General features: G+C 41.9%; 1 protein-coding gene across 4 annotated transcripts in view; it reads left to right on the top strand.

Moving 5' to 3' along the window:
- Positions 1–2,058: 2,058 nt before the first annotated feature.
- SLC35F4 (solute carrier family 35 member F4) overlaps positions 2,059–13,642 on the top strand; it is a 125,261-nt gene continuing 113,677 nt past the window's right edge. The window contains exon 1 of one of the 4 annotated variants that reach the window (XM_083167261.1): positions 2,059–2,787. In XM_083167261.1, coding sequence (XP_083023387.1) covers positions 2,685–2,787 — 103 coding nt within the window. In that variant the 5' untranslated portion in view covers positions 2,059–2,684. Of the gene's footprint in view, positions 2,830–13,642 lie in introns of all 4 variants that reach the window. The other 3 variants (XM_083167260.1, XM_083167264.1, XM_083167265.1) reach the window with 3 other exon arrangements.

Raw genomic sequence — 13,642 nt, 5'->3', positions numbered from 1 at the left:
TGGATTACTTGCCAAAGGTGGTGACGGCTTATCATCTTAATCAGCCAATCGTGGTTCCGGCCTTGACAGGAGAGTTCGCTTCACTGGATGTGGTCAGAACTTTGCAGGTTTATGTGGACAGAACCAAGGATCTCAGGAAGTCGGATTCTCTGTTTGTCCTATACTGTTCCGCAAAACGTGGTTGGCCGGCTACCAAGCAAACTTTGGCCAGGTGGATTTGTCTAACCATTAAACAAGCTTATGTTCAGGCCTCCCGGCCTCCGCCTACTAGAGTTTCGGCTCATTCCACCCGTTCGGTGGGACCTTCTTGGGCGGCGGCCAGGGGGGTGTCTCTTTCTCAGGTATGTAGGGCAGCCACTTGGTCTGGGCCCAATACCTTTATTAAGTTTTATAGGTTTGACACCTTCGCGGCATCCTCTACTAGGTTTGGCCGCGCGGTGCTTCAGGATGCCCAGCGCCTTCCCGCCCGTGGGGATGGCTTTGGGACGTCCCCAGCGTAGTACTTCAGTGTCCCCAGAGGATGAAGGAGAAAATAGGAATTTGGTACTCACCGATAATTCCCTTTCTCCGAATCCGAAGGGGACACTGAGCGCCCTCCCGGCACTGGTCTTCTGGTAAGGGAGGGTTTTTTACAGGTCGCATGTGGCCAGGTTGTGTTGCATGGGATGGTCTGTATGTAAGTTCTTTTGACTTATTTTTGTTTCGGTGTCTTGTTTTCATTCTCTCTCTCTCTCTGTCAGAGGTTTCCTGGTCTCTTTTCTCCTCTCGGGCACAGTAACTAAGACTGGAGTCTGAGGGGGGGATAGAGGGGGAGGAGCCACACCACACTTCAAGTTCTTAAAGTGCCAACTCCTCCATAACACCACACTATCCCCCAGCGTAGTACTTCAGTGTCCCCTTTGGATTCGGAGAAAGGGAATTATCGGTGAGTACCAAATTCCTATTTTTTGTGCCCCATGATCCCTTAGGGGGCGGCTGGACTTACCTGCCACACCACCTACCTGATGACTGATCTATTTCTTTATACATACACACATAAAAAGAAAACCAGAATTTGCAGCGCTACTAAAAATAAAAACCAATAACTAGTTGGATTGACTTCACAATTTTATAGTAAAATATTATTTTTATAAAAAAAATATCACAATTTAATAGGCCACATGGCCACACATAGAATACATAAACTGATAAAAGTGCATGGGTGCAGAAAGCAGAACTCGGATAGACTGAATCACTGTCCGTTCCTATAATGCCTGGGAATTAATGATAGGTCCGCCTCTGTACTCAGAGTGGGTTATAGTTACCGTCCACCTTGCTCAATTTGGGGGGAGAGTGGATCCTGATGGAATACGAATTTCCCTTAGTACGTCCAAAGTCCCTTTTTGAGTAGAGAGTCCTTTATGTAAGGAGTGGGGCTTGCCACTTGATGTTGATGGAGCAGGTTAAAAGGAATATCCGGTCCTTTCAGGCTGGTTTGGGCAGTTTGGAAAGGCCAATATGCTGGAGCCAGTAGTCCGCTTCTGCTTCTGGGGTTAGTGTCCACCTGACACACATGTTTATGTTACAAAAAGCATAGAAAACTCAAGGTTGAATGTGGATAATAGTGTTTTAGCAGCAAAACACAACATTGAAGGGCATCTACGGTTTGCTGAGCTTTTGACTCTCCATATAGAATCTCTTTCGGAGGCTGTTCCGGCAATATAAAATTTAAGTAACATCATAATGTTTTAAATAAAGAATGTGAAAATTCTAGTCTGTGGACAAGCTATTTAATTTGAGATAAAATTCCTTGTTTTAAAAAACGTTAGTATAACCACGTCTATGTATTTCAGATTGGAAACTGTATAATGGGTAACCCTGAATTTTTTTTTTTTTTTTACACAATTTTTTAAGATACAGTTGTTGTTTGATTTAGATTTGCAGCGATGGTAAACTAGTAATATCTTCAAGACATGTTTCATGGTAGGGGCTTAATTAATGCCTTCTCCAGCAATATACAGTAGTGCTAGTATTCTACATGAGCGCCCTCTAGTGGCCCTGTTTAAATTGTACAAGCAGAAGTTGTGTGTTCCTGGGTGACACAAAGGCCGGCATTCATGGGGGTAATGCGGCGATGTGCAGACGTCCTACACCTATAGCAACAGTGCTGGAGCTGCAGCAAGGACAATAGTGAGAGGAGCAGGCAGAGCTCAGTGCTACTGGCAAGCATCACAACAACCAGGGACATATGTGCAAGGACCAAGTGCAGCAATAGCAATACTAGCGGAGGCCAGGCGGCTGATTGCTATAACCGGGACTGATCTTTACACCAGGCAGCAGCCGTATCTGCCCTCTGCAGCAGCTGCTAGTATTGCGGTAGCCCAGGACCCTGGACAGCGGCACTGCAAACCCCTTCAGCACCTGGGACAGCGGCACTGCAAGCCCCTTCAGCACCTGGGACAGCGGCACTGCAAGCCCCTTCAGCACCTGGGACAGCGGCAGCGCAAGCCCCTTCAGCACTTGGGACGGCGGCAGCGCAAGTTCCTTCAGCACCTGGGACAGTAGCACTGAACCTGGGACAGCAGCCGTGCAAGCCCGTTCAGCACCTGGGACAGCAGCTCCTATAGAGAGCATAGCAACAGTCTGAGTAAGGAGAACTCTACGAGGATACAATTGCTACCCTTGCTCCCGCATCACCCATCCTTATGGATGTCAAAGCTGCACCCAACGGGGTGGCCACCATAGAGGACAGAATTTTAAGGATCACTGGCTACTATGGGTATTACCCGGGATACTCCAGCCAAAAACGTAAGATTTGCAGAGTCAATCATTTAAAAGATGTAGATGATCGTAAGTATATGTTGCAATTGAATGTTAGTTTAAACACCGTGTGTGTGTGTGTGTGTGTGTGTGTGTGTCTGTGTATGTGTACAGTATGTAAATATATATATATATATAATTAGTATTTTTATACAATCTATACCTCTATCTGTGTGTTTTATACTGTGACTGTGAGTATATGATCTGTATTACCTCTAGTTTTTTCGGTATAGCCTTAAAGGAATAATTCAGGCATTATGTGTTTCGGTTATGAGATGAATTGTTAACATTCTTGGCACTATTACTTGTTAGGTGTGATTCATTGCTTGTGGTGTTAGCAGTGTTACACAGCACCAGTACTGGGATTCAGAAGGACTGTGCAATGAGTATTGTAGGGGATTTAGCGCTGCAGGTACTGTAGTCTGTATGTAACACAACACAACGCTGTTCTCCTCTAGTACACATTGTACATAATAATCAGCAGCCAAGGGGAAGGACCACTACTAGTGAAGTAGGCGGGGCATGGCAGGCCTCATGGTTCCGCAATAGTTGTAAAGTCCACATTGCCTAAGACTGTGATACAGTGTTATTGATATTATTTGTGAGAATACATTGCTTCAAGTTTTTTTTCTTATTGTTAATTATCATGATATCATTGGTTACAGTATTTTAACAAAGCTCTTGGACACTTTTTGTTAAGTTCTATGTATGTGTTGATTTTGTTTTTTTGATATATCTGCAATATGCTAGACTTAATATGGTATTGTTTGCCCAATCACATAGTTAGTCTTGCACTCTGGATTGGTAATTTATATTAGTGTTATATAAGAGTGTTTGCAAATGCTTTTCTTCTAATGTGTAACTTTGAGCTGTTAATACATATCAAACCCATTCCTCTGTTTAGGAATTGTTTACTATACTTGACCTAATTAAAATGTAATGAAACAATCCATTCATGTATAAACATTGAGTAATAAGTGTTATTTAGTTAGTAATTATTAGTAAGTAATAGAGTACTCTAAACTGTATAATGTGCAGGTAAAGTTTTATTGTGTCATATTGTTTTTGTATTGAACAACAAGAAACATGGCAAGGTTATAAAGTTAATATAGCAATATTAAGGGATGGAGCTGAGAGTAGGGCAGCTCTGCTTTCCTGAATAAGTACTGAGACTTACAAAGTTCCTAATTTAGGGAAGGACAGTTCAAGTGCAAGTGTTTAAGCTCAGACACCTTTTCTACTTGTGGAGATTAAAACTTTATTCCAAAAGTATCAAATTTGTTTTCTGGGTTATTAATAATTCAAAAATTATACATACAGTATGCCTCATAAATTACTTTTTAAAACCATTACTAAAATAGAAAAATCACAGGTTCATAACTATTGTGGAGTAACGCAACATTAAAACGGAACATTAAATTGTAATATGTAATTATTGGGATCCTTAATCATAGCATCAAAATTAAATTATTATTATTATTAATTCTTATGACTGTATCATTCTGCCATTTTCAAAACTCAACCCCCCCCCCCCCCCCCTGACCTCCTACCTACTCTCTTAAACAGATCACCATCCTGGTTACACTACACCCTTTAGACTGTAAGCTCTTTTGGACACTGACCTCTTTTGGTGATCTCTACTCTGAGCACTATCCCTGTCACCATCCCTGCTTCTGTTTCTTCCATCCTCAACCAGCAATTGTGATCCTGTGTGCCTGCTCTTATGTATGGTACAGGTTCCCTGAATGGGGATTTACTACATGCTTTCACTAGCCATAAAGAGATGCTGCAGCCTTTCCCTCACTTATTCTAGTTATTCCACTGTGTCTTTGCTTGGTTATGTGTATTGATGTTCAGTTGCATTGGTTACCCTGTACAGTGCTAAAGAAACATTGTGGCAACACTGTAGGACATAAAAGATAACAATTGTAACACATGGCCATGGGCTATTGGCAAGCTTGTACTACCTGTGTGCCTGGCAATATATATTTACCATCATGTTCACTGTAGCAGGACTTGTCACATGATCGGTAGTAACAACCATCATGAGGGGCATTTATAAACTGCTTAGGAACATAGAAAGTGACGGTAGATAAGAGCCACTTGGCCTGTTCAGTCTGCCCCCTTTATTTCACCATAGTGTTGCATGAAACCCTTTTTGATTCTTATTGCCTTATGTCTATCCCAAGCATTGTACTACTGTATAAGCCACAATACGCTGAATCGGCTCATTGTCATGCTGGGAAACGCTGCTTATACAGACATTCACCATTATAATATTAGAAATGATTTAGAGTTGGACGTAGATGCTTTTTTCTGTCCAAAATATACATTTCTGTTCTGTAGGTAACATCCATCTATAAGAAGATTTAGATGCATCCTGTGCTCACAATTCCTTACTCCAGGAAAGGCGGTAGTGACATAGAAGTATAGTCATTTATTACGTCATATTGTGTTTATATCGGCAGTAGGCTGAGTGAATGTTCAATAAAAACAAAATTTATAAAAATAAATTGTCCGATGGCTAAATAAACAGGGTGGAGAGCTAGAGGTACGCAGCAATACTCAGTATAGTCTGGGAGTTGTGCCTGCTGCTAGGTGAGTAGTGCAGTGATGCAGTGAATACCTGGGGAGCAGATATCAAGGGTTCATCCCTGAGGTTGGAGGGTAAAGTCTGTCTTCCAGCCAGGAGAGAACCAGTGACATCTTGTAGTATGCAGAGTGGAATGGGGCAGATGCGGCCATTTGTAAATGTACCTGACCGGATACTGCTCTCTGAAGGGTTCCTGTCCATACACAGACATGATGCCTGTATTAGTCACAAAAAGGGAAATTCAGGTTGGCTCGCTAGGCAGCGTACATTTGCTGCCCGGCCAAACGCCCGCCCCTGCCGCCAAATCCTCTCTTACCATGCGAGGGGATGTGCACAGGAACACATCCCCTTGCATGTGGCAGAAGGGGAGGGATAATTCGATGGTTGCTGACCATCAAATAATTTATCTTTCCTCTGGTAATAAGTCAGTTTATAATGACTTATTTCCGCCGCTGTTCGCCGATGGCAGGGCGGGCGCGTATTTCATGTGACCTCAGCCTTCCACCCCAAGCAGGCATCGCCACACCTGTTTCTATAGGGCAATGGCCAGGATTTTTTTAATGGGGATGCCCATAAAACAATGAGCGTTCCCCGGCCCCTCCCTTCCCGCAGCAAGTGGCCCGGCAAGTGTGTAACTCTCCAATGCCGGTCACTGCTGGGGGTTGCACATGCGCAAACCCCAACCATCGTGGTCAAACTCGGATTGTAACGAGCAATCCTGAATCGGCCCCAAAGTGCATATTACCAGAGCTTGACCACAAAGGAACTCACTGTGGTGTTTCTGGAATACTCACTTAGTACATACCGTGCATACATGTAGGGTATGGACATATTTTAGATTTTGCAGTTGCAATAACCCGCCGTGTTAATGGCATCTCACTGACTGGCTTAGTCTGGGTTCTTCCCCCTGATACTATATAAATTATTAGGGGTATATTTTATGATGTGTGGGTTTATAGAAGTGGAGATGTTGCCCCTAGCAACTAATCAGATTCTAATCATTTAGGCCTGTTACTATAGGCAACATCCCCACTTCTATGGACCCACACTTTGGTAAATACACCCCTAGTGTGCAGCTGTGGTGTATGTGCCTGTCACAAAGGTTTATTTTATCCTAGTGACTATACTACTGTATTTCTCCAGCCGTATAACTATCCTAGCAGAGCTGGAGGCATTTTCTTTAGGCACGTTTAACCCTTTGAGTGCCGACATTGATGTGAGAGTTGTGCAAAATATTCGCTACAAAAGCCAGGGCCGTAGTCGAGGGATATAAATATGAAGTTGCCGTGAGCGACGCTGGCATATTAGTGGATATTTTGCACATCTCTCACAGCAACGTTGGCACTCAAAGAGTTAAAGGCTGTCGTACAATAATGAGGTTGTAATTACCAAACACAGTGGCTTGGTATTATGCTGTTTGTGACGCCACAATTGAGAAGAGAACTTTTTGTTATAAGGGATAAGAAACAAAATCATTTGTCACTTAGCAAATTCCAGCAATGAGATGGTAACAAGAAGGCACAATTAGCATTCAGATAATATTCTCCCGTACGTATACATCTGACTGTTCTATCGGCATTAATGTTTCATCCTGATTTCATACATTACAATGATACTTTGTAATATCTTCTCTAGGGTTTCTATTACAAGCAAAGTATATTGAATGGCATAAGAACAAATTGTGATTAATGGTATTTCTAGTCTCCACCTTCGGCCATGTCCGTACGTATCTAGGCACTACTGAGACTTTTACAGTATGCATTTTAAGCATGCATTAATCCTCAGCATCGTATGTAGTCATTAACTAGTGACATCTGCAGTTCAGTCATCGGTATTAGGAACTCCTATATCATAAGCTGCCTGGATTTCTCACAATGTAACCTAGGCACCACTCTAGTTAAAAGTTCAGGCTCAGTAATGGGGCTCAGACCAGTATTATCGCTAATACTGGACATGAGCTTTCCTACTGTGCCTTTGCAATAGGATCCCTGAGGAGCACTGCGCGATCATGACATCACACACACCTGCACCTCCCTTCAAGACCTCCAAGGGTTTATTTACAAAGATGGGAGTTCTAAGATGGGATGTTGCCCATATTTTTTCAGTACCTTCTAGAAGATGATAGATCGAATCTAACTGGTTGCCCATAGCAACATCCCATCTTCAATAGAACTCCCATCTTTTTAATTTTTTTTTATTTGTTGAAGCAAGTATACATTAATCAAAAAGATTTGATTCAATATCATGTGTACATTATTAAAAGGAACATTCATTCAATTGCGTCAGATAGTCAATACATCAGGGATGGTCACATGTAAATGTTAATACCAAAAACATTAACACATTTATTAAATTCTATTCTCAGGTGGAGGGCTATATACATTCTCATATGAACACGTTCCATAAGGGGCCTATACTGTATGACCTACTTCAGAATTCATCATTTTAATCACTAAGATGGTCCCCTCTAAGGGTTTTTGTATTCTATCTTTCAGACAGTTACCAGTTGATCCTGGGGGTCTTTTTTTTTTTTTTATAAGTATTACTTGAATTAGTGAAGTGCTCCATAGGGGAGGAAATTATGAATTTAATCCTAACTCATAAAAAATAGATAAATAATCATACCACAAATAATATAAAATATACAAAGCAATTAGACAACAAACAATATAAAAAGTACATATTAAACCGCTTTTGTGCCGCCTGTAGGAAGAGGGGGCCTCCCATAGGGTCATCCCCATATAAATACTTTTGGTACTTTGTTGTGCCTAGTGCCTAAGGTCCCCGATCCCCTGTGTAATAGGTGGTAACCATTATTTCTAAGATTTATTTCTTACGATAGGAGCAGGTGCGGACAGTGGCCTATTGTACAGCTTAGTCACAGCATAAACAACAATCCTACCAATTACGTATTTTAATAAATTTGGGTAGTACTTATCGGGTCTTCATTTTGTGCTATTCTCTTTTCATACCAGCTCGTTATTTGGAAACATTTTCTTAATTGTATTTTTATTGTATTTGGCTGTTTTTCTATAATCTTTCCCCATGTTTCAAATAGCTCTTTCACCCTTTTTTTCTTTTTGGAGTGTCGCCTCCACCCATTCCATACGGAATATGTAAAATAGTTTTTCCTCAAAAAGTTTCATTGTGGGGGCAGATCTGTCTATCCATCTGTGGAGAGTGCTTTTCCTAGCTGCAGCTGATATTGCCAGTAACAGTTTTTTTCCCCCTTTGCTATCTTTGTCTCCCTCCCAATTATCCCAAAGATCGCCCATTCTGGGGTTAGTGGAAAAGCGTATGCCAGTAATTTTATTGTGAACTCCCATCTTAATGAATAAATACCCCAGTGTTTGAAGAACATTGCATGGCACACCAGCAGCCCCAGCAAGGCAGTACTGCCACTACCAGGACCATGGGTGGATTGGGCTACCAGCTACCGAACCATACACACCCAACAGTGAGGTAATGCAGCTGGACGCCTTCAAGTAAATAAACATTTCCCATAACTCATTTGAGTAGTGTCCAGGACTTCTGTGCCTTATATATAGGTGCCGAAATTTTGTCTCACTTTGCCTGCAACCTTATTCTCCCCCAGAATGAGCATAAGGAGCTTTCACAAACTTCTTACTTTGGGCCAGATGCACTAAGCTTCTAAAAGTGATAAAATGGAGAGTGATAAACAACCAGCCAATCAGCTCCTGCCTGCCATGTCACAGACTGTGTTTGAAAAATTTCAGGTAGGAGCTGATTGGTTGGTTGTTTATCACTCTCCACTTTATCAGTTTTAGAAGCTCAGTGCATCTGGCCCTTTGTGTCTTCTTTTCCATATTAACCCAGAGCGGTCCAAATTAGGAGGGATCTTTACCAATAATGTGTTGGCCATTTCAGTTGATATAATGTGTTCCAAATCTATATGTTCTACAATTAGGACTATCCTTCTATGACCACTTTCACACAGCATCGCTGGGTCACACCTGGGATTTTGTACACAGGTCCAAACTTGTTGCAACCTGGCTGAGTATCCCTTTCAGACTTGGCAGCCTGATTTACCTGCTTATTACCCTGTCGCTGACATCACCACAGACACCTGCTGAGCCTGCGATCGGAGATTAGATCATCTCCAAGTAATGGCTCTTCCTGTGCTGCAGCTTAATCACTCACACAGCTTAGTACCCAGGTTGCTGAACTCTGGATATTTCAATTGGACCCATTCACATTGCGCAGAAACCCAGATTGCTGTATGTTCACATGCAATAACCTGTGTTATCACTGGCAGGGGTGCTGACTGTTCTGCTGGACCCTGGTAAAATGAAGGGGCATGGCAAGGTTCATTTAAAAACGTGCCAGGGGAGCCGGTGTCTAATCCAGCAGGCTGGTGGCACTGTGAAAGGAGAGAAAGAGGAGAGGCTGTCTCTCTCCAGCTCAGAACACAGCACATGGAGCATTTGCTGGGCTGGGGAGAGAGGCTGCTGCAGCGGCAGTTCTCTCTCTCCCTGCCCGGCTCTCTGCAACGGAGGAGGGTGGAGCGCTGCCCCCCACCTTCAGCTTCACTGATTGCGGGCAATCTGAAAGGGTCATATGATTAATTTGTATTAGGAATCATGTTTGTGTACAATAAGGGGCATCTTTACTGCTGTATTGCAAGTGGCAGCATTGCTGTTGTAATATGAAGAGATATAAAATGCTGTGCTTGTCTGGCAATCTAATATAATGGGCACCGTTACTGGATGTGTATTATCAAAGAATGGGCGGGGCTATGAGAAGGGAGAAGTCTAATAGGAATTGACGGAAATGTCCGCTAATTGTCGAATTCACGTCCGATTCCGCTAATGTAGTTGCAGTGTCTGACAAAATGCAGCCGTTCCAAAACTAGACAGTTGGAACGTTGAATACCGACTGTCGAGTTAGTCAGAATGGGTAAGAAATGGCCTAAATCCTACTGACGGGAACGTCCTGACAGTCTGATTCTAGATCGAATACCCTCGAGATGTTTCCTATAAATTGCCAATGATATTTTTCGAATCAAGATGACATCATTGATAACAGCAGTAGTTTATTAGAATATACATTTTACTGTATTCATGAGTCACTGCTCTACACCAGCTGTCTCTGAGATGTTCCAGTACAAAGAACAACAGTATTGTAAAGTATGCAATTTATTGTTTAAGGCAGTCATGGAAACTATTTTAAAGTGAGCGCTGTTATGAAAACTCTAGATATATAATATAAATATATATTTAAAAACAACTCTGGTAGCTGACAGATGGTAACTAGTGTTTGTTTTATGGGTTCCGTATGATTTACCGTCAATTGAAATACCGACAATCACTTGGCCGACACTGTTATACTGACAGGGTGTAAATACCGATGGTCAACATCCCGACAGGTACATAAGGCCGAAGTTTGAAATGCTGACACGCAATAAACCGACATGATCATAATGCGGAACATGTTAAAATGCTGACACAGTTGTAATGTAGACATAAACATTGTACCACGTCCTTTTGCATGGCTCGCTACACCAGCTATGCTTCGGTCACATTTTTATGTTCTCCCTCTATGCCCACTGGGATGGTAAAGTACGAACAAGCGGGTTTTTGTGAAAAAATCCTCAAAAGCTTTATTCGGTATTATTTGCGTCAATATTTTGGCTGGGGGCATTGTGGGTTTTTTTACATGTCGGTGTTTTGATTGTCAGCATTCTCTACTGTCAGTATTTTGTCCGTTGGGGTTTGGTTTGCGGGGATTCTGTCAGTTGGTATTTCATGCATCAGCAAATGAACTACTTACATATATATTATTATTTTCAGATGTCAGGCGACTGTAGCGTATGTGTTATACACCGGCCACCTAATACTAGATACATACTTTATAGAGCGGATATTTGGGATTCAGTCTGTACTGTCTTCAGGAGGACTGAGCGGTCGGGCACAAACGGAACTGAATATCCAGACCGCCCATTCTGTTCATTGCAGAAGTGTTTGCAACATTAAGGGTTTATCTACTAAGATGGAAGTAAAATTATGATAGGATGTTGCTATGGGCAACCAATCAGAATCTATCTATTATATTCTAGAAGATGCTAAATAAGGGAAAAGTGGTTTCTGATTGGTTGCTATGGGTTGCTGTTGCTATTCACCAGAGTTCTTGAGCCTGAATATAATTGCCTAAATTAGAAGAAGCAGCAGGCTTTATAAAATCATTTCTTTAACGAAGATAGGGAAATGTCTGAATGTATAAATGAGAAGAGATACCGTAAGGCATACACCGCTGGAAGCTCACGGAACAGTCAGGCCTCTCCAGGGTGTTGCACATTAAGAGATTATAGATAGAGGTGGTATAGTCTTACACGCACACACACACGCGCACACACACACACACCACAATACCTGCCAGCAGCATTGTTGCTATTATTTATCTCACTGAGCTGTATTACGACCATTGCCTGGTAGATTGCTCATTGCTTCTGGGTTACATGCTCATTGCCAGGGGTTACAGGTGGGATATTCGGAAAATAAATTAAACTTTTAAGTTCAAATCACATGTGCACTATGGAATGCCCTATAGAACATAATAGATGTGGTTTCCCCCATATCTGTTATCCATGGGTGTCCAACATATTCTAATCTAATTGCATGGATCCAATCATTTGATAGTTGGGTCAGTTGGCTGGATCAGAAGAGAATATGTTTGCTCCATCGCCATGTGGCGAAGTCCATCATCTATGCCACATGGACCAATCAAATGCACAATGTCAAAAGTCCAGGGATCCGGAGAAGATTGATAGATAAGAAAGACCGGTACTACTTTAAGTTTGCAAAAACACCTGGGGGTCGATCCTATTATTGTCGTTTGGGTGCCGTTTTAACGCTGAAAACGGCACCCAAATTAAGCCTCACATCCTTCGCAGGGCTGAATTCGCTTAAAATTGCTCGAACCCCTATGGAGGTGCGAGCACCTTTAAGCGAATTCAGTCTGCCGTAAAGTGCGCCTGGTGCAAATCATCCGCACCTAATAGCATCGACCCCCTGGTTTATGATGCATATCTGCAAAATTCTGGCTTAGTGGTCCCGGGGAGGCGGTGGAACTCATGCCCACAGTATTAGTTCCACTTATGGACGCATCGCTATTGCGCGCTGTGTACACATGGGGAGATTTAGGCAAACGATTTTGACGATGTAGTCAAAATGTATGGACAAAAGACGGTGCAGTTTATTTATTAAGATGAGTGTTCTATTGGAGATAGGATGTTGCCCATAGCAACCAATCCAACTCTATCTGTTATCTTCTAGAAGTTTCTAAATAAATAATAAGTAGAATCTGGTTTCTTCAGGAGAACTTCAATCTTAGTAAATAAACCCCAGTGGGTTTAAATACTTTTTTATTGTGGCGTTATATGGAGCATATGTGACACATTCTGGGAATCTTTGCCATTAATCCCCTGGCCTTTGGGATATGATACTGTCTTGTCTGCTGTACGTTTTTGTAGTTTTGAGTTGTAACACGATCTATTGTTCTGATTCGCTGCAATTAGATCAAATCTGCTTGTTCTATGTAAATCTGCCTGTTCTTACAATTGTGCTATAATCGTACTTTGATTTCTTGAGCCTGCAATTAAATGGTTCTTTCATCTTTTTTTTCTGTTGATTGGTTTGACCTTGCTAAATACAGAGATGCGTTTGGTGTATAATAACGGAATAACTTGAGTTTGAATTGTATTGTGAGATACACCAAGGTGTCACTAGAGTATTAATAGCAAAAACCTACATGCTGTACTACTGTAGGTGGGTGGGATTAACCCTTTTGTCATGACAACCTTTGTTTAAAGGTGGAGATACAGTATCACTTGCGATCATCATCTGAAATCACAGAGGACCGGTTGTATTCAGCTGTGTGAAATAAATTAGTGTAATGGATACTTGCCAACTCTCCCTGATTGTCAGGGAGACTTCTAGACAAAGCAGGGATCTCCCTCATACCCTGAAGAATATAGGAATATCCCTGATAGCTTTTTACTCCGAATATGTAGCTGGCTGAAAAAAAAAATTGAAGATATATATATTCAAACAGGACAGCGGTGTAACTAGAAATATTGCTCCCTTGGCAGTAAATGTTTTTGGCACCCTCCATACATTACTTATATTTTTTTTATTTACCTACATGCTTGCTGCCAAGGGGTTTCTTGCCCATTGTCAGGGGGTTACGCATTTGTTGCCAGGGGGCTAAGCACTCTTTATCTGGGGTTTCTTG

Source organism: Crinia signifera, chromosome 12 (genome assembly GCF_055691185.1).
Source record: "Crinia signifera chromosome 12, ASM5569118v1, whole genome shotgun sequence".
Taxonomy (NCBI): Eukaryota; Metazoa; Chordata; class Amphibia; order Anura; family Myobatrachidae; genus Crinia; species Crinia signifera.
The sequence above is the reverse complement of the archived record's forward strand: the minus strand, read 5'-3'. Positions and strand labels throughout refer to the sequence as shown.